The sequence below is a fragment of the Phyllobates terribilis genome, unplaced genomic scaffold (genome assembly GCF_046119375.1).
Source record: "Phyllobates terribilis strain yellow unplaced genomic scaffold, ASM4611937v1 Scaffold_1__5_contigs__length_1240528914, whole genome shotgun sequence".
NCBI lineage: Eukaryota > Metazoa > Chordata > Amphibia > Anura > Dendrobatidae > Phyllobates > Phyllobates terribilis.
The window spans coordinates 649,064,498-649,086,722 of NW_027362761.1; the positions used below are offsets into that span (position 1 = coordinate 649,064,498).

Consider the following 22,225-nt stretch of genomic DNA (forward strand, 5'->3'; position numbering starts at 1 on the left):
AGCTGTGATCTACAGGAAAATGGCTGCCTGAGCCAGCACATGCACAAACTGGTAGCTCGGGTGGCCATTTTCCTGTATTTCACAAATTCAGGAAGATGGCAGTGCACACCGGAAATCCCGCTCACCGGCCTCCCAGCACACACTGGCCCTGGCCCCCAGGCAGAAACCGGCCCCAGGCCTCAGCCAGGCACTGGCCCCCAGCCATCTTACCTCTTCTGCTGCAGCCGTGAGGTTCCTGAGGTAGTGAACAGAGGGCCCTGCGATCCTGCTGCACCACCAGCTTCCTGAAGGACCCTGCCTCCTATTACCCTCACTCCACCGCCCCCCCAGGTAAGATACCGTACATATTCAGACTATAAGATGGACCCCCCATCTTATAAAAAATATTTTTTTCCTATACTCCACCACAAAATTTGGGGTGTCTCTTATAGTCTGAAAAAACAGTAGTTGCCCACCCCTGAGCTAAAGCATTCAAAATACTTATATAAATGAAGCCTAAAAAGATCCCACCATTACAAGAAAACAGATCAGGAAGGGACATGCCTTTGAGTTCTTGGTGGAATGTTAGTACAGTAGGATGCTTTCCCAGGTTTGTGCCATTATATACTGCACTGACCTTGTGTTCGCTTTTCAATTAAAACAAAATAACTTTTTACATAGAAAGACTTAAAAAACAAACAAAAAATGTGTCATTTATACAAGAAACAAGACAAATGGCATATTTTAATTCCAGAAACAAGATATTTTGATTTTTTGTAATACATTGATTGCTTGCATGGTGTTCATCTACTGGCTTACACATTGCACAAGGTTCTGAGGGTGTAAGTATCTGAGGATTTCATTATTGTGCCTTATGCAACAATCCATCAGTCATGAACTGTCGATACTCCCCACTGTAAGCTCTGTGGTAGAACATTTGACTATACCAAGTACGTGAGCCAAATAGTGCATCATCTGTCTCCCTTAGTTTTTGGCTGCATGTGGTTACATGGTGGCTGCAGGATGACCATCAGCTCACTTTTTCTCATCAGGGCAGCTCTCAATTGATCCTTCATGCCTTCTATTTTCATCTCCAGTTCTTTCAATTCCAGCTCCTTTGTGTTGCAGGGCTGTCCATTTTCACATAAACAATCCTTAGTATTTACAGTCTCTAAATTAAAATGCACCCTTTTCTCTTGGCGAACTGGGGTGCGACGCAGATTATTCCATACAGATTGGGTTTCTGCAGCTGATTCTTTCTGGAGGTTGCAGCTGAAGGGAACAAATAATTGTACAATTATTAAAGGAAATCCTGTACACATCAAGGAGAAAACTTTGGGCCCAAATCATATTTGCAGTTCTTTGAGGCTACTTTTGTTTTTTTGTATAAATCAATTACTTTTTTATGCCAAATTCATGATGCATGTGGTTCGTGTATTTTGTGAAAAATAAATTCTCTATTTTCATCTTTTCAAAGCAAAAACATTGCATGTTCCACAAAGATTGGACTTAACAAAAAGTCGCAAATAATGAATCAGGTGAAAAGATCTGGAAACAAGGTTCATCAAGTGTGGCGCCAGTGAGGGTTCAATAAACACTAAACTATGGAGGGCACCATCCAAATCAAAAAGGGGATCAACATGCTGCACACCACATAAATACACGTGTCTCTGACTTATGTGTACGTTAATCTATAGCTGTGCGGGTGCTACGCCGGGTCGTATACCATGTTTGAATGAGCAGTGCGCACTGTATATTGGAGAATGCTTGTGACACTGTCATGTGTGTATCGGCATAATATTATTCATAAAAATATAAAGGGAATAAAAAAAATAAAAAATAAAAAAAATATTATTATTTTTTTTTTTAAATTGTTTTTAAAAATATTTTTTTTTTTTTTGCTAAGTATCCAAAATTGTGCTCTCTCTGATTCAAGTATACTTTGTATGCCTCTGGCAAACCCTACTGTGTGCCAAACTGTTATGGGGGTATGTTATAAATAACTAGATTAATTTGATGACCTTTAGGGTCAGACAGGACTTATTAGGACTTGGGATAGCCTGTGGCAAGATGCCCAGCTTATGGCATTACATCTATGAATGACAAAATATTCTCACTATGATGGTGCTCTTTCCTTGCGCATAATGCATAACTTTTCAACATACATGATGTGACCTTTAGCCTTTGGGATGCGGGCATCACCCTGCTCATCATGGCTTTGTCTGCTTTGTGCAATGTGCATCTACGCACAAGCTGCAGCGTTTGGTTACCAGCTGCATCGTCTGGGTTACCATGGGGAGGATGCGATCCTCCCCCTCACTTCCTGTATGCTCTCCTGCACATGTGCAATGCATAGCACTTCCAGGTTGGGGGTCACGCCATGTTCCTGCAATGTACGGTTTGGAGTGGCCGCATATCAGCTGCTGAAATGGTAATTAGGTTCTTGATTATATATAACAGCGTCATCTTACCTGTGCCCTATAGACCCCTGATGAAGCCACGTGTAGTGGCGACACGCGTTGGGCACTGTATGCCCGCCTGCATCATTCCAGCATAGGATTTTGTGCTCAGGGAGGTGATTGATCTTAGCGCTATTATGTGCAGGAGGGATACTTACAGCATGAAAGGGTTTTGTATTTATTTATACCCTGAATAGTACTTTTTGTGGTATGTGAGTATATAGTATTTGTCAGCTCAGATATTCTATATGGGCTTCATTTATGTTTGGGACTTTTTGTATTTTTCAATATATACTCTGCTGTAGTAGGTACATACTTCCCTCTTCATCTTTCTGGACTATAGTACACCTCCTTGAATACTAATGTCAGGCAGTCATAACTAATATGCATGTGTACGATATTGATCACCAGGGATAATACTGGCACTTGTTGTATTATGGTACTGCTTGTTCTGTTGTAACTAGGGATGTTTTTTGGAGCAGGTGGGCTTCAAATTAGTGGGTAACCCCACTATATTGATTTTACTTGTGTTTTAGCTATTTGGGTTTTTTGACGTTGTTTGTATGTATTTAGATTTGTAATGAATAAAATTTATTGTAACTTATTATAACGTATGATAATTTATTGAAGTATTGTTGGGTGAACACTGCTTCATAGCGCCCCTGAGGGTTCAGTCGCCACAGAGATACTGCACCTCACCCTGAGGTGTGGCATCTCCTTCTCTCAGGTAAGGATGGAGTACTTCCCGGGACCCCAACACCCGCATTCAACACTACACTACTCCAGGCCGGCTGGAAGGGCAAGATGCACTGTGTTACTGCTGAGCCCTGCCCTGGCTGGAGTGGGGGGAACCAGTAGTGGGTGTGGGACGCAGAACAGGGGAGCACTTTTATAGGAGGTGTATATATAAAGGGAAGCCATCTTAGAGTAGAGTAGTCAGTGCAGTGTTGTGAAGTGAGCAGTAAGGAGAGGAGGGGAGCAGAGTCTCTTCAGGAGCTCTGCTCCAGAGTGGGGCCTAGTAAGATGGAGGGCCCAGGAGTGTGAGGGGAGTCAGGGGGGAAGGCTCCGGTACCAGAAGGGATCCCAGGGGGTACGGTTAGTGCAGGACGACACCCGTACGCCCGAATCTCCCAAGCGTCAGAGGGATCAGGCCGCAGGAAGGGAACCGGTCCCTGGACCAGCCGTGTTACTCCAGGTCTCGGCTGGAAAAACCGGAGGTTTCTGCACTTCCATGGTGCAGTTGCCACAGCCTCACCCTAGTCGCCGTGAAGGGCATCAAGTAGATCTGGGAACTCCAGGTTGCCCAGAGGGACTTCAGAGTACCCGATCGGGACTGTGTGTGGGGAGCAGGAGAGAGGCCTACACCTACACTGCCCCGGGGGCCAGCTCCGCCTGTGGAGAGCAGATTCATCCCAGCTGCCATCCCATCACCCCCGGAGGTCTGCAGCAGCGCCGGTAACTATTACAGGAAACCACAGGTGGCATCACGAGACAAACTAAAAACACTAAAACCACTTTTAAAGAGTGACCCAGAGGACGGTCCCGGGAGCCGACTGCCGTGACATCCCAAGGAGGTAAAGGCCCAGGTACCGAGTCTCCCCCATATTCCCCCTGGGCGAGACACAAGCATGTCAGAGTTTTGTATACCGCAAATACAACTCCAGTCACTGGTGTGTACTGTGCCAGAAATGCTACTCTAGTCACTCAGAAGAGGCGCCAAATTCATTAAGTGGCATGTGCCTCTTATTGAATTTGGCACCCTCTACACCAAATATACTGGTGTGCACTTTGCAAGTCTTCATTAATTTGCCCCATAGAGTATAGTAAATAACAAACTAAAAGCTATTTTTTCTTTGGATTATGGTGGACTGAAAGGTATTTTGGAGTCCCAGACTGCAAATCTTCATATAATTAAAAGCTTACATTGTTGCAATATACCTATCAGATGCCAAGTAACATGCCACAAAATCATCTCTGAAATTGTTTGGTAAGAATGGTAGCTTTATCTGTACGTACAGTAGACTTGTGGCCATAGAAATGCTAAGGAAAGGAAAATGTACATACTGTATTTACCAAGCACCAATATGTCTCATTATCTATACTTATTTATTATTTAACAGCCTTTGGTTCAGTCTCGAGCCATGGTGACTTGATGGATGAAGGCTCTGTAGGAAAATCGATCTTGTGCAAGCCTAAATAGGTCCACCAAGATCTTCTCTGCAGTTATCTTGATTGTATTAAGACATCAGGTTGCTTAGTCGTCGTCTTCACCTTGTTCCTTCTATTCTTTCAACCATGATGCTCCTTTTCAGTGATTGCTATCTTTGTTTGAGGTGTCCAAAGAAGGCAAATTATAGCTTGGTGATCCTTGCTTCGAGCGACATGTCTGGCTTGATTTTTTCCAAAATTAATTTGTTTGTTCTTCTTGCCATCCATGGTATTGTTAACATCCTTCCCCAGCATCACATTATGCCCCCTTCTCTTTTTAACATATTTATTAATGACCTTGTAGGGGGCATAGAGTATTATTTCAATATTTGCAGATGACACTAAACTCTGCAGGGTAATCAATACAGAGGAGGACAATTTTATATTTATATTTTATATTTTATATTACAGGAGGATCTATGTAAACTAGAAGCTTGGGCTGATAAATGGCAAATGAGCTTTAATGGGGATAAATGTAAGGTAATGCACTTGGGCAGAGGAAATAAAATGTATAATTATATGCTTAATTGTAAAACACTGGGCAAAACTGTCACTGAAAAAGACCTGGGTGTATTGGTGGACGACAAGCTCACGTTTCAGTGTCAGGCTGGGATGCATTAAAAGAGGCATAGATGCTCATGAGGCGAACATAATTTTACCTCTATGCGAGTCACTAATGCGACCACACTTAGAATACTGTGTACAGTTCTGGTCTCCGGTGTATAAGAAAGACATAGCTGAACTAGAGCGGGTGCAGAGAAGAGCGACCAAGGTTATTAGAGGACTGGGGGGTCTGCAATACCAAGACAGGTTATTACACTTGGGGTTATTTACTGTGGAAAAAAGAAGGCTTAGGGGTGATCTTATTACTATGTACAGTCATGGCCAAAAGTTTTGAGAATGACACTAAAATTATATTTTCACATGATCTGCTGGCCTCTGGTTTTTATTAGTGTTTGTCTGATGTTTATATCACATACAGAAATATAATTGCAATCATATTATGAGTACCAATAGGTTATATTGACAGTTAGAATGAGTTAATGCAGCAAGTCAATATTTGCAGTGTTGCCCCTTCTTCCTCAAGACCTCTGTAATTCTCCCTGGCATGCTCTCAATCAACTTTTGGACCAAATCCTGACTGATAGCAGTCCATTCTTGCATAATCAATGCTTGCATTTTGCCAGAATTTGTTGGTTTTTGTTTGTCCACCCGTCTCTTGATGATTGACCACAAGTTCTCAATGGGATTAAGATCTGGGGAGTTTCCAGGCCATGGACCCAAAATCTCTATGTTTTGTTCCATGAGCCATTTAGTTATCACCTTTGCTTTATGGCAAGGTGCTCCATCATGCTGGAAAAGGCATTGTTGGGCGCCAAACTGCTCTTGGACGGTTGGGAGAAGCTGCTCTTGGAGGACATTCTGGTACCATTCTTTATTCATGGCTGTGTTTTTAGGCAAGACTGTGAGTGAGCCGATTCCCTTGGCTGAGAAGCAACCCCACACATGAATGGTTTCAGGATGCTTTACAGTTGGCATGAGACAAGACTGGTGGTAGCGCTCACCTCTTCTTCTCCGAATAAGCTGTTTTCCAGATGTCCCAAACAATCGAAAAGGGGATTCATCAGAGAAAATGACTTTGCCCCAGTCCTCAGCAGTCCACTCCCTGTACCTTTTGCAGAATATCAGTCGGTCCCTGATGTTTTTTCTGGAGAGAAGTGGCTTCTTTGCTGCCCTCCTTGAAACCAGCCCTTGCTCAAAGAGTCTCCGCCTCACAGTGCGTGCAGAAGCACTCACACCAGCCTGCTGCCATTCCTGAGCAAGCTCGGCACTGCTGGTAGTCCGATCCCGCAGCTGAAACAGTTTTAAGATACGGTCCTGGCTCTTGCTGGTCTTTCTTGGGCGCCCTGGAGCCTTTTTGACAACAATGGAAGCTCTCTCCTTGAAGTTCTTGATGATGCGATAGATTGTTGACTGAGGTGTAATCTTTGTAGCTGCGATACTCTTCCCTGTTAGGCCATTTTTGTGCAGTGCAATGATGGCTGCACGTGTTTCTTTAGAGATAACCATGGTTAACTGAAGAGAAACAATGATACCAAGAACCAGCCTCCTTTTAAAGTGTCCAGTGATGTCATTCTTACTTAATCATGACTGATTTATCGCCAGCCCTGTCCTCATCAACACCCACACCTGTGTTAATGGATCAATCACTAAAACGATGTTAGCTGCTCCTTTTAAGGCAGGACTGCAATGATGTTGAAATGTGTTTTGGGGGTTAAAGTTCATTTTCTGGGCAAATATTGACTTTGCAAGTACAGTAATTGCTGTTAAGCTGATCACTCTGACATTCAGGAGTATATGCAAATTGCCATTACAAAAAATGAAGCAGTAAACTTTGGAAAACTTACTATTTGTCTCATTCTCAATACTTTTGGCCATGACTGTACAAGTATATGAGGGGACAGTATAAAGACCTTTCTACTGATCTTTTTACTCTGAGGCCTGAGACGGGGACAAGGGGGCATCTTCTACGACTGGAGGAAAGAAGGTTTAATCATAATCACAGACGCGGATTTGTGGCACACCAGGGGTCTGGTTGCCACAGTAATAGAAATATTATGTCTGAGAGCAAGTGGGAGGTTTCTCTGGTCAGGAGCCCTAAGCATGCAACACCGCCCGCCCAGACCTGGGAGGGGAGGAATCTGCCCTTATAAACTGGGTCTGAGGCGGGATTAGGTCAGTCAGAGCCTGAAGAGGGAGAGGGACAGCAGGAGCTCTGTAGGAGCTAAGAGCAGAAGACCAGGGGCTGGAAGATAAGTAGAGATATAGCTCGCCCTGGCTGAAGACATTAAGACCGGACACGGAGTCCGAGGCTGTGGGGACATCCAGGTCCAGCAGCAGAATCCAACCGGCAGGGGATTCCAGGTCCTCTGGCCATAGAAGCCCGGAGGCACGGTCACAAGCAAGGGACCAGCACCGCCATCGTGGAGTGGAGGCTAACAAAAGGCCCCAAGTCACCGGCCATACGGGTGAGCACCACACGGAATACTCAGGGACGTAGGCTACTTCTACCCGCATACAGCAAGGTAGCCAGGTAGAGTGCAGATAGACGGGGAGGCCTACAACTCCACCTGGCCAGGGGAGATCCTGCTTGCTCACAGACTGACCAGGCCTCTACTGCTAACCAGTACTCCGGGAGGGTCTGCTTTATAACACCAGTAAAGACCCTGAACTGCACTGCACGGACTCTGAGTTATTCCTGCTGCGCTAGTGCACCATCACTCCCATCATCCACACTAACTGCCCTGAGGCTATACTTCTCCCGTGGGGAGTCATCCCATTCTTAGCTGCACACACAACACCGGCCTCAGCGGTCTGCCTTGCAGCGGCGGTCCCCACTGACCGTAATCCACGGGTGGCGTAGTCGGACAATTAACCCCAAAACTTACAAATAGACTGCCACTGGTTTGATCACCCTGAGCCACGGACCGGGTCACTGCCACACGGAGACTACAACCCCCAGCATCCTACAACAGGCCCGGTTCCGGGTGCCCCATGGCCCAGGGGGCGAGTCAACCTTTGGCGTAGTTGGCAGGATTCAAACCAGCCCGCTATCACCGGGTACTGCGCGCCTTCAGAGACTGAGATACTTACTGTGGTGAAGTTTTCCGCCGTCCGGAGTCGTTTCCCGCCATCGGACGCCATCTTGGGTCATTTCCCGCCATCTTCTGCAGTCTTCCCGCCGTCTGCGGCAGCTTCCCGCCATCGGACGCCATCTCCGGGACGCCGCGCGGGAAGAAGAGGGGCATGGACAACGAAAGCGCGCGAGATCCGAAGCTCCGCCCCACGCACTGACGCTGCGTAAGGTCCTGGAAGGGAGAGGGAGCGACGCTGACGTCACAGGAGCGCGACGCAAGGTCCTCAACCCCGACGATCGACTGCGGAGCAGCGGCCTACGGAAGAAGAGCATCGCAAGGTAGGCCACGGTCCACTAGGGGGGGGAAGGAGGATGTTGGATACAGAGGGGAGCTCCATCGCCACACCGGCCGCCAGCGCAACCGCTGCTGCGGTCATGCCATTTACCATGCCCTATATCCCGGGGGCGACCTGGCTACCCCAGTACTCAGGGGAGTCACATACCCTAAGTGACTTTAGGGAGAGACTGGATAGCCTCTTCCAGTTATACCCCCTCACAGAAGAGCAAAAAGTGAGCATCCTGGTGGCCCAGTTAATCGGGGCAGCCCAAAGGAAGGTAAAGTCCTGGCCATCTAGGAAGAAGAGGACTGTCAGAGAAATACTAGCCCGGCTGAAAGACACATTTGATACCCGAACCTCAGCCGAAATAAAACTCAGATTTTACGGATGCAAACAGCGGGCACACGAAAGTATAAGAGACTATGCTCTAAACCTACAAGAGGCCCTGAGAGCCATTAAGCAGGCGGACCCTGACAGCGTGGGGAATGAAGACAAGCTGTTGACTGAACAATTTATTGAGGGTCTACTGTGCAATGCCCACCGAACCCAGTTGCGGGCAATGGCCTTACAGGCCCCTGACCTGGACTTTGCACAGTTCAAGGACAGAGCCATCCGGGTGCTCAGAGAACCGGCACCAGGTGGCGCTGTGACCCACAGGCGCCCTGCTATCACTTATCACCAGGAGACGGCGCCCTTGGCTGCAGGGCCTGTGGGAGCTGATGCGCAGGCTTTGAACAGTAGCCCGGCTACAGACTTGCACCATCAGGTCCAAGAGCTTACTAAAAGCGTTGCCGCGCTAACCAGAACTGTGCAGTCTTTGCAGGTTTCTTCTCCAGGAAAGATCCAGCTGGTATCCGGACCGGAGGACGTCCCGTGGTGCTGCCAGAGGAGGACCCCACCGTCCAGAGGAAGACCCATCGACAGATACAACGAGGACGGACGACCCATCTGCCGCCGCTGCAATCAACCCGGACATATGGCAAGGTACTGTGACAAATACATAGGGGGACGTCCGGTCTTGCCTGTGGTACTGGACGGCATTCCTATGAGTGCCCTACTGGACACCGGGTCACAGGGCACCACCATCCCGTACGTGCTCTTTAAGCGGTACTGGAATGACTCGGACATAACCCGCTACCCAGATGACGACCTGAGCATTATCGCCAGCAATGGTCAGCCCGTGCCACAGATGGGATTTAAGGAGGTGACCATCAAGGTCGGTAAAGTTGAACTGCCGGCACAAGGACTGATCATTGTGGACATTGACCATCGCGAGAGTCACCCAAAAATAACCCTAGGTACTAACGTAATTGAATACGGTCTTGCAGAGGTGATTCTTATTTTACAACAGGTTGCCAAGAACGCCAGTTCCAGCCAGCAGCGTGTCCTCCAAAAAGATATCCGGGCACTGATGAAACGTCAACAGGTGGAATTATCTGGTGGTGAGATAGGTAGCGTGAGAATGTGTGACCCGTTCCCTATTGCCATGCCCCCGAAGAGTGAGATGATGATTTGGTGTCGGGCAGCTATTGGTCTTAGAGGTAGAGACTACCAAGCAATGGTAGAACCCGTCTACTCAGACAGTAGGCCCACCATTTTGACAGCACGGGGGGTGGTCGATGTACGCCATGGGAGGGTGCCCGTCCGCATCATAAAAATCGGGGAGAGAGAAGTATACCTGCCCCGGTATGCCATGCTAGCCAAATTGTTCACCATAAACCAGAACTCTGTACAGGCCGTAGAACCCTTGCCTCCATCTCAACCAGAGGAAGGTAACGGCTCTAAGAAACCAATGGAGGACTGGTGTCAGCAACTGCATTTGGGTACTGACTCCACTCCCTCACACCAAAAACAGGGAGTCTATTGGGTGGTTCAAGAGTACGAGAGAGTGTTTAGTAAACACCCGCTAGACTTCGGGCAAGTAAAGGGGGTAGAACATCACATCCCCACGGGAGACCATCCTCCCATAAAGGAGAGATACCGACCCGTACCCCTTGCACACTATCAGCACGCCAAGGGGATGTTAAAAGACATGAAGGAGGCTGGGGTAATTAGGGACAGCTGTAGCCCCTGGGCAGCTCCACTAGTCCTAGTGAAAAAGAAAGACAACACCATGAGAATGTTTGTAGACTACAGGAAGGTCAACCGTATCACACACAAAGATGCGTACCCGTTACCAAGGATAGAAGAGTCCTTAGCCGCATTAAAATCTGCTAACTTCTTCTCTACTTTGAATCTCACTAGCGGGTACTGGCAGGTTCCTGTAGCAGAGGCGGACCGGGAGAAGACCGCATTCACCACCCCGATGGGTCTCAGCGAATTTAACTGTATGCCGTTCGGGCTCTGCAACGCACCAGGAACCTTCCAACGGTTGATGGAATGCTGTCTGGGACACCGGAATTTCGAGACGGTCCTGTTTTACCTGGACGATGTCATCGTCTATTCCAAGACCTACGAGGACCACCTGAAACACCTGGCCGAAGTGTTTGAAGCCCTGGCAGGCTACGGCCTAAAGGTGAAACCATCAAAGTGTCATCTACTGAAACCAATGGTGCAGTACCTGGGACACGTGGTGAGTGCTGACGGAGTGGCTCCCGACCCTGATAAAATCACCATGATTAAGGACTGGCCAAGACCATCCAGCATAAAGGAAGTGCGGCAGTTCCTCGGGTTGGTAGACTACTACCGAAGATTCATTCCCGGTTTTACCAAGAAGGCAGCTCCTATGCAGGACCTCCTGATAGGCCAGTCCAGGAAGGCCAACAACCAGAAGCCACCCTTCAAATGGGAAAAGCTGGAAGAGGAGTCCTTCCGCCAGCTGAAGATGGCCCTCACGGGGGATGAAATGCTGGCGTACGCTGATTACAGCCAGCCCTTTATCCTTCACACGGACGCAAGCAACATCGGGCTAGGAGCCGTACTGTCCCAGATCCAGCAGGGGAGAGAACGGGTAATTGCTTACGCCAGCCGAAAACTGCGACCCACGGAAAGAAACCCTGAGAATTACAGCTCATTCAAGCTAGAGTTCCTGGCAGTGGTGTGGGCAGTAACCGAACGTTTTAAGCATTACCTTGCCTCTTCCAGGTTCACCGTGTACACGGACAACAACCCATTGACACACCTGGACACTGCAAGACTGGGTGCACTGGAGCAGAGATGGATGGCCCGCCTGTCCAACTATGAATTCACGATCAAATGCCGGGCAGGATGCTCCAATACCAACGCGGACGCCCTGTCCAGAATGCCAAACCTACCGGAAGAAGGGGAAGATCCATAAGAATTGGAAGAGATCGAACTCCCTGCGTTTCACCGTCATGGTTTTACCCAGTATTCCCACCGTGTAAGGGGCAAGCGATCCGCTACATTCAACCCCTTACCCCATTACAGCTGGGCGGAGACGCAAGACAGTGACCCCGCAGTCCGTCTGGTGATGGAGATGCTGACCCAGGCCGATGCCCGCCTTGACCCAGATGCTCCGGAGGAGACCAAGCAACTATGGAAGGAGAAAAGTAGACTGTTTCTCTACAAGGAGAAGTTGTGCCGCAGAATGGTCAATTCCCGGACACATGAACTGATCTGGCAGGTCGTGGTACCGAGACGGGACGCAGCTATGGTGCTCGAGGCCTACCACGATGGAGCCGGGCACTTCGGATGGAAGAAGCTGGAGTTCCTGCTGCGTGAACGGTTCTACTGGGTAGGCATGAGAGGAGCTATCGAGAGGTGGTGTAGAGACTGTGGCCCGTGCAATCTATGAAGAAGGGACCGTGCCAGCCAGAGGACTCCCCTGCAGTCCATCATCACCAGGCAGCCGCTGGAATTGGTCGCTCTGAACCATGTTAAACTGGCCCCCCCAAGCAGAAGCGGGTATGTCTACGCCCTAACCATCGTGGATCACTACTCCTGGTTCCTGTTGGTAGTCCCTGTCAAAGACTTAACGGCTCAGACAGCAGCCAGAGCCTTCCAGCTGCATTTCTGCCGTCTGCATGGGTATCCGGAACAGGTGTTGACAGACCAAGGACCAGCCTTCGAAGCGGAGGTCTTCCAGGAGTTCTGCAACCTGTACGGCTGCCGGATGATAAGAACAACGCCCTATCACCCCCAAACCAATGGACTCTGCGAGAAGATGAACCAGGTGGTGATAGACTTGCTAAAAACATTGCTCCTGGTTGCCACAGTAATAGAAATATTATGTCTGAGAGCAAGTGGGAGGTTTCTCTGGTCAGGAACCCTAAGCATGCAACACCGCCCGCCCAGACCAGGGAGAGGAGGAATCTGCCCTTATAAACTGGGTCTGGGGCGGGATTAGGTCAGTCAGAGCCTGAAGAGGGAAAGTGACAGCAGGAACTCTGTAGGAGCTAAGAGCAGAAGACAAGGGGCTGGAAGCTAAGTAGAGATATAGCTCACCCTGGCTGAAGACATTAAGACCGGACACGGAGTCCGAGGCTGTGGGGGCATCCAGGTCCAGCAGCAGAATCCAACCCGCAGGGGATTCCAGGTCCTCTGGCCATAGAAGCCCGGAGGCACGGTCACAAGCAAGGGACCAGCACCGCCATTGTGGAGCGGAGGCTAACAGAAGGCCCCAAGTCACCGGCCATACGGGTGAGCACCACACGGTATACTCAGGGACGTGGGCTACTTCTTCCCGCATACAGCAAGGTAGCCAGGTAGAGTGCAGATAGACGGGGAGGCCTACAACTCCACCTGGCCAGGGGAGATCCTGCTTGCTCACAGACTGACCAGGCCTCTACTGCTAACCAGTACTCCCAGGAGGGTCTGATTTATAACACCAGTAAAGACCCTGAACTGCACTACACGGACTCTGAGTAATTCCTGCTGCGCTCGTGCACCATCACTCCCATCATCCACACTAACTGCCCTGAGGCTATACTTCTCCTGTGGGGAGTCATCCCATTCTTAGCTGCACACACAACACCGGCCTCAGCGGTCTGCCTTGCAGCGGCGGTCCCCACTGTCCACAATCCACGGGTGGCGTAGTCGGACAATTAACCCCAAAACTTGCAAATAGACTGCCACTGGTTTGACCACCCTGAGCCACGGACCGGGTCACCGCCACACGGAGACTACAACCCCCAGCATCCTACAACAGGCCCGGTTCCGGGTGCCCCACGGCCCAGGGGGCGAGTCAGATTCTTTACTGTAAGAGCAGTGAGACTATGGAACTCTCTGCCGCATGATGTTGCAATGAGTCATTGACTACTGACATTTAAGAAGGGCATAGATGCCTTTCTTGAAAAGTATAATATTACAGGTTATAAATACTAGATTCCTTGATAGGGCGTTGATCCAGGGAACTAGTCTGATTGTCGTATGGAGTCGGGAAGGAATTATTTTCCCCAATGTGGAGCTTAGTGTTTGCCACATGGTTTTTTTTTGTCTTCCTCTGGATCAACATGTTAGGCTATGGGTTGAACTAGATGGACTTAGTCTTCCTTCAACCTTAAAAAAAAACTATGTATGTTACATTTAGAAGGCGATGATTCTTATTCTGTCTTGCTTGTATATCGTCCAGGTTTTGCATCCGTATGTTACCTTAGAGAAGACCAAACTGTATAAGAACCATGTCTTCCTCAAATGTTCCTTGAATTGAAGACCATGTCCAATGACTTTATTGTTGATTTGCCCATAGCTATTCTATTGACTTCCGGTGTCATTGCGGCATCTTGAGTTATCAATCCGTGTAGGTTGAAGTCCTTTACAGCTTCCAGTTTGTCGCTATCCATCTCAAATGTGTCCAGGTCATACATGGCAATAGTCAATATCTTTGTCTTCTTTGTGTTGAGTAGCAGTCCTATGTTAGAGCTTTCCATCTTAACACTCCATAATAAAATTGTGGCAGGATGCAGCCTTGTCGGACGCCTCTCTCTGTTTGAACCTTGCTGTGTTGCCATGTTCCGTTTGCTTCTTGGTTCATATAAAGATTCTTAATGCGGCTGATCAGAGGGTTCGGCACACCCATATCCTTCATGGTATTTCAAAGTTGAAGGCTTTGCTGTTGTCGATGTAGCAAATATATATCCTTGCTGTATCCTTTGGTCTTTTCCCATTAGCCATCTAATGTTAATCACAACTCTTGTTATTCTGTTTTTTTTTAATCTGGTCAGTAGTATGTTGCTGGGATGAGGTATGAGCGCAATAGCCTAATAGTTTACGCAATCGGTAGCATCTCCCTTCTTCGTAATAAGAATAAACACAGATCGTGTCCAGTCCTTGTGCCATTCACCAGTTATCCATATCTATTAACACAGGCATGTGATGACATCAATTGCTACTTCAGAAGACTTTATTAGCTCTGTTGGAATACGGTCACATCCAGGCACTTTGTTGCTTGACTCAAGCTTTATATAGCAGCAACAACTTTGTCTTTCAGGATGTTTGGATCTATCATTTCCAATCTCAGTTTTTTCCAATATCACTGAATCATTCTTGTAGAGGTGCTCCGTCTACTCTTTCCTTGATCTGTTCTGGCTCAGTTAGTTTGTTCTCATTATCGTCTTTCAACATGCCAGCAACTTTTGTTGTATATATATCATCTTTGGGTATACCTTCCTGGTCTTACCCCTCAGAAGTACTCTTCCTATCTCTGTACATGCTGGTGCTTCTCACAAAATTAGAATATCATCGAAAATTTAATTTTTCAGTTCTTCAACACAAAAATTTAAACTCCTATATTATATTACAAACAGAGTGATCTATTTCCAGTGTTTATTTCTGGTAATGTTGATGATTATGGAATACAGCCAACGAAAACACAAAAGTCATTATCTCAGTAAATGAGAATAATTAACAAAAAAAACACCTGCAAAGGCTTCGTAAAACGTTTAAAAAGGTCCGTTAGTCTGTTTCCGTAGGCTCCGCAATCATGGGAAAGACTGCTGAATTGACCGATGTCCAGAATGCACTCACTGACACACTCCACAAGGAGGGCAAGCCACAAAAGGTCCTTGCTAAAAAATCTGGCTGTTCACAGAGTGCTGTATCCAAGCATATTAATGGAAAGTTTAGTGGAAGGAAAAAGTGTGGTAGAAAAAGGTGCACAAGCAACCGGGATAACCACAGCCTTGAAAGGATTGTTAAGAAAAGGCCATTCAAACATTTGGGGGAGATTTACAAGGAGTGGACTGCTGCTGGAGTCATTGCTTCAAGAGCCACCACCCACAGACGTATCCAGGATATGGGCTACATGTGTCGCATTCCTTGTGTCAAGCCACTCATGACCAACAGACAATGCCAGAAGCGTCTTACCTGGGCCAAGGAGTAAAAGACCTGGACTGTTGCTCAGTGGTCCAAGGTATTGTTTTCAGATGACAGTAAATTTTGCATTTCTTTTGGAAATCAAGGTCCCAGAGTCTGGAGGAAGAGTGGAGAGGCACACAATCCAAGCTGCTTGAGGTCTAGTGTGAAGTTTCCACAATCACTGATAGTTTGGGGAGCCATGTCACCTGCTGCTGTAGGTCCACTGTGTTTTATCAAGACCAAAGTGTTTTCATTGGCTGTAAGCCATAATCATCTACATTAACATAAATAAACACTGGAAATAGATCACACTGTTTGTAATGACTCACTTTTTGTATTGAAGAACTGAAATAAATTAAATGCTTGAGGATATTCTAATTTTGTGAGAAGCACCTGTATGTTTAGATATTAAAGTTCTTTATCTGCTCAAATGGCTCTCTTAAGTCTTTTACTGATGTTGTCTGCGTTTTGCTTCTTACCTTTTGCAATTTGTCTTTCTTCTCTCTTCTTTCATCTTTCTCCTCTTTATGTATAACTGTGACATGGATTGGCGCTTCTTCTAATGCATATCGAGATGACTATCACTGACTGCATTGTACTTCAGGACAGTGCCAACCAATCTTCGATTGAGAATAAAAGTGACACAGTCTCTTCTTCGGATATCACTAAATTGAAAAACTGAAGGCACTACTAATATAATAGGATCGCCAACTACTCACTTCGTGTAAGAATACAAAAGAAAAAAAGAAGTGTGTAAAGTAGTCAGGATCACTGAATATGATAAAAAAAAAAAAAAGTCTTTAAAATATACAAAACAGACACAAACATACATGATAAAAACAATTAAAGAGACAAAAAAGCTTGCATACAACCACAGGATTATGCATGTAAGGGAAAAACACCCTTTCTCTAATGTTCACACTGAGGTAACCCAAAATAATACACTAATGTAGAAAACCTGGAAAAAGATGACAATACTGATCTATCAAGGCAAAATCCATGTGATATCCGCAAGTGAATATAATAAAGAATAAAAGTATACGCAGTTGGTATTCTCACTTGAATTATCTTTTGTCACACTCTTTATATGAATGTTACTATTTTATACTTACCTGCTCGGTGATCATCATATATATTCCCCAGTATTAATACTGGCATAACCCAAACCATAGTCCTAGCCAGTTGGTTTACATCCGTCTCAATTTACTGGTGTTTATAATGATCTGAATGGCACACTTATTTATAGGGATGGAATAATTCCATCCGCTTTGTCTCGTTTTGTCTATTTTCCATATAATGCAAGTTTTTGAAATTCCTAGGCTTGTCACTAGTCCATGTATACATAAACTAAGTTTATCTTTGATATGTCAAACTATAACATGTGCAGTTTTATTCGCAATATGCGTTCGTAATCTTTGTACTAATTTTCCTGAAACTATAAAGCTTTATATTTGTAGCATCGGCGTCCCTGCCTCCTGCTAGGCAGGGACGCCGTTCCCTTCACCTCTCCGCTCCGTGCCCGGCGGCTTCCTCCCGCTCTGCTGGCAGCGCGCGCTGCTTCCCGGCTTCTGTACTTAGGGCGCGCGCGCGCTCCCCCTCTCTTAAAGGGGCCGCGCGCGCCGTCCTAAGGAGTCCCCGGCCAATGGCCGGAGGACCACACCATATATAAGGCACCTCCTCCAAAATGGAGGTGCCCGAGCAATGTTGTTGCAAAGCCTTCACTCTGCTTCAGCCCTCAGGTCCCGTTACCAGTTACCTGCCAGTTACCTGCCAGTTACCTGCCTGATACTTATCTATCTGTGGTCCGACAGTCTGCCTACCAGCCCTGCCAGTCTGTCTATGGATCAGTCTGCCCGCTCACCTGGGAGCACTCACCTACTACCTGCCTGCTAGCCTACCTGGAGGCTCTGCCGTCACGTGCTGTGACCACCTGCCTGTCAAGAGACTCTTGCCCGCTCACCTGGGAGCGCTCATCTGCTACCTGCCTGCTAGCCTACCTGGAGGCTTAGCCGTCACTTGCTGTGATCCGGCCTGTCCAGAGACTCTTGCCCGCTCACCTGGGAGCGCTCACCTGCTACCTGCCTGCTAGCCTACCTGGAGGCTCTGCTGTCACGTGCTGTGACCACCTGCCTGTCCAGAGACTCTTGCCCGCTCACCTGGGAACGCCCACCTGCTACCTTCCTGCTAGCCTACCTGGAGGCTCTGCCGTCACTTGCCGTGACCACCTGCCTGTTCAGAGACTCTTGCCCGCTCACCTGGGAGCGCTCACCTGCTACCTGCCTGCTAGCCTACCTGGAGGCTCTGCTGTCACTTGCTGTGACCACCCGCCTGTCAAGAGACTGTCCCCGTCACTTGCCATGACCTCCTGCCCTTCTACCCAGAGACTGTCCCCGTCACCTACCGTGACCTCCTGCCCTTCTACCCAGAGACTGTCCCCATCACCTGCCGTGACCTCCTGCCCTTCCACCCTGAGACTGTCCCCGTCACTAGCCGTGACTACCTGCCCGCCTTCCCTGGGAGCCACCCGCTTCCTTACAAGGACTGCCCCCTTGTATAGTTGCTCAGAGGTTCCACCTCCCAGACCCGTTACAATATTGCTATCTCTGAGTAAAATTCCTAACTGATTAAGGCACATTTTGTGCATTATTTGACTTACTTACTGATAGATTGCTATGCGTTACTGTGCAGTTCTTCCCTACCAGTATTGGCAATTGACTCATGTTAAATTTTTCGAACTGAATATGGATAGTTGTATCATGCGCATCACAGTCTAAAGTTTTCTGGTGCTACGTGCCTATGCATACAATGGTGTGTGCGGTCCCTACCTTTACTGCTGTAACTGATGTCAGGTTATCCATTACTATACTGTGAGATATTTGTCTTGTACGCAGGTGCAACATATGGCTGTTCCATAGCACTGACCGTGCTATGTGCTTGCGTATACTTAGTTTGCACAGACTCTGTTTATAGTCTGCAATGACGGCTCATTCCTGGCCACGATTGGTTTTTATGTGCACAGGCTTAGTCTATAGCCTCTTTGCCTGTTGCAGTACGCCTGCAGACTTACTGTCTATGGAACCTCATCTGGTTGTACTATCACATGCCTTTCTTTGCTATTATTGTATATGTAGTCCATGAAGAGAAAGGCAGCACTCCAATCTTCAAATAAGCTGTAGTTTATTGACATATAGTCATAGTTTGAAGATTGGAGTGCTGCCTTTCTCTTCATGGACTACTATTGAGGTTTCGTTATGCCCGTAGGGCTCTGCAGTGCTGCACCGCTATTTTCATTAATATATATATATATATATATATATATATATATATATATATATATATATATATATATACACATATACATACAAACATACAGTTGAAACCAGAAGTTTACATACACTATATAAAAAGACACATAAGCATGTTTTTCTCAATGTCTGACATGAAATCTGAATAAACCTTTCCGGTTTTTTGTCTATTAGGATTATCAGAATTTTTAATATTTGCCAAATGCCAGAATCATGAGAGAGAGAGAGTGTTTTAAGGCATTTTTATTACTTGCTGCAAAGTCAAAAGTTTAGATACATTTCATTAGTATTTGGAACCATTGCCCTTAAACTGAATGACTTTTGTCAAACATTTGGGATATCCTTCCACAAGCTTCTCACAATAGTTGGTCGGAATTTGGGCCCATTCCTCCTGACAAATCTGGTGTAACTGATTCAGGTTTTTAGGTCACCTTGCTCGCACCTGCCTTTTCAGCTTTGCCCATAAATTTTCAATAGGATTGAGATCAGGGCTTTGTGATGGCCACTCCAAAACATTGACTTTGTTATCCTTAAGCCACTTTGTTACCATTTTGGCAGTATGCTTTGGGTCATTATCCATTTGGAAGACCCATTTCTGCCCAAGCTTTAACTTCCTGGCTGATGTCTTGAGATGTTGCTTCAGTATTGCCACAATCTTCTTTTCTCATGATGCCATCTATTTTGAGAAGTGCACAAGTCCCTCCTGCAGCAAAAAAACCCCACAATGTGATGCTGCTGCTGACGCGCCCCCTGGGCCGTGGGGTACTCGGTGCCGGGCCGGTCGTTGCTAGGGGTGATGTCACAGTGGCGGTGACCTGGTCCGTGACCCAGGGCAGTCAATCAAAAGGGGATTATTTACAGGGAATTTTTAGTTCTTTATTAGTGTTGAGCGAGTATGTTCTATTAACCCTTTAGCCGAGTATGCTCGGGCCGAGCTCCGAGTATTTACAGCTGCTCGGTGATATGGTTGAATCGCTCCCGTGTGCATGATTTGCGACTGTTTGACAGCTTTATTACATGTGAGGAATGTCTATTTCTTACACATTCCTCACATGTAATAAAACTGTCAAACAGTTGTAAATCATGCACACGGGAGCGATTCAAACATATCACTGAGCAGCTGTAAATACTCGGAGCTCGGCCCGAGCATACTCGGCGAAAGGGTTAACAGAACATACTCGCTCAACACTATTCTTGATATAAAGTTTGTGACGCCACCTGTGGTATGCGGCTATGTGGAACCACCGCTGCGGAGCAGATCCTCCGGAGCTGATGTAAATGCAGCAGGGTTGGTTTAGCTCTCCACAGGTAGAGCTTAGCTTCAGGGCAGTGTAGATGTTTTAGATGTTGCTGGGCGTTGTAGTGCAGTGTAGTGCAGGGAGTGATGGCGCAGCAGTAATTCACAGAGACAGTGGGGTGCAGTCTTCAGAGTTTACTCACAGTTGTTAAGTTCCTCAGGTTGCACTGTACAGGTTACAGCCTCCCAAGTCACGCTGCGTTCACCAGGCAGGGGTTCAGCAATCCCTCAGGTAATTCAAGAGTAGAGATGAGCGTTGTTCGACTAGAACTGTTCGCCAATCTCAAATTCGAGCTGTTTTGGGCGGTGTTCGAGTTGTTCGACGAAACCGAACGATTTGCAAAAAATTCGGCTGTTCGAGGTTATGTTCGATAACTGTTCGTGCACCAAAAGCGTGTCCTGCATGTCTGGCGCTATTTAGAGCACCAATCATGCAGGGATTGTCTGCCACTCACTGTAATGCCGCAGCCATGGTGGTTGTGGCATTACAGTGATTGCCCAAATCGATGGGAACAGTGCCAACAGTGAAACATGAAAAGCCGGCAATTCAGCAGCGGCATACACCGGTACCCGACAATTTAGAACCGAAAGAATAGAGCTTCACACATAGATTAGATAGATAGAAACATGTCAGCCACATATATAAGAAGTACAGTGACAGTGTTGCTTACTGTACTTGTCATTTAGCGTAAAGGATTTATCAAAAAAAATAATAGTGTTTTCATGCACCGTCTCTTTAAAAAAGCCGGCCGGCAATTCAGCATCTGTACCCGACAATTTATAACAGACAGAATAGAGCTTCACACATAGATTAGATAGATAGAAACATGTCAGTCACATATATATGAAGTACCGTGACAATGTTGCTTACTGTACTTGTCATTTAGTGTAAAGGATTTATCAAAAAAAATATTAGTGTTTTCATGCACCGTCTCTTTAAGAAAGCCGGCCGGCAATTCAGCATCTGTACCCGACAATTTATAACAGACAGAATAGAGCTTCACACATAGATTAGATAGATAGAAACATGTCAGTCACATATATATGAAGTACAGTGATAGTGTTGGTTACTGTACTTGTCATTTAGTATTAAAATAAAGGATTTATTATTAAAAAAATTGGCGTGGGGTACCCCTTAATTTTAGGCTCTAGCGGAGGTTAAGCAGACAGCTGGGGCAGATGTTTGAAGCCTGGGAAGGGGGTAATACCCACGGAGCTTCCCAGGCTACTAATATCAGCCCCCAGCTGAATACATAGCCTTTACTAGCTATTAAAATGGGGGACCCCCCCCAAAAAAAATGACGTGGGGTCCCCCCTAATTTAATAGCTAGCAAAGGCTAGGCAGACCGCTGGGGGCTGATATTAATAGCCCAGGAAGGGAGCCATGAATATTGGCCCCCTCCCATGAAATAATTTAAAGAAAATTGACGTGGGGCTTCGCCCTGTTTTTGTGTCCAGCCAGGTACAACTATGCAGCTGGGGGCTGGAATCCGCAGCGCAGGGAGGCCCAAGCTTTCTGGGCCACCCCCGCTGCAAATTGCAGTCCGCAGCCACCCCGGAAAATGGCGCGTTCATAGAAGCGCCATCTTCTGGCGCTGTACCCAACTCATCCAGGGCCCTGATGCGGTGGCTCACTGGGTAATAAAGGGGTTAGGGCCAGCTTGGCATTATCAGCTGGCCCTAAGCCCAAAATTCATGGGGTCACGCCAATATTAGACATGACCACCATGAATTTCTAGTAAAGTATT

General features: G+C 47.0%; 1 protein-coding gene across 1 annotated transcript in view; it reads right to left on the bottom strand.

Moving 5' to 3' along the window:
* Positions 1-270: 270 nt before the first annotated feature.
* The window catches only part of LOC141273221 (glutamate receptor ionotropic, NMDA 3B-like), a 473,854-nt gene continuing 451,899 nt past the window's right edge, over positions 271-22,225 (bottom strand). The window contains exon 9 of the mRNA XM_073684793.1: positions 271-1,251. Within this exon, the coding sequence (XP_073540894.1) occupies positions 951-1,251 (301 nt within the window). The 3' untranslated portion in view covers positions 271-950. The remainder of the gene's footprint in view (positions 1,252-22,225) is intronic.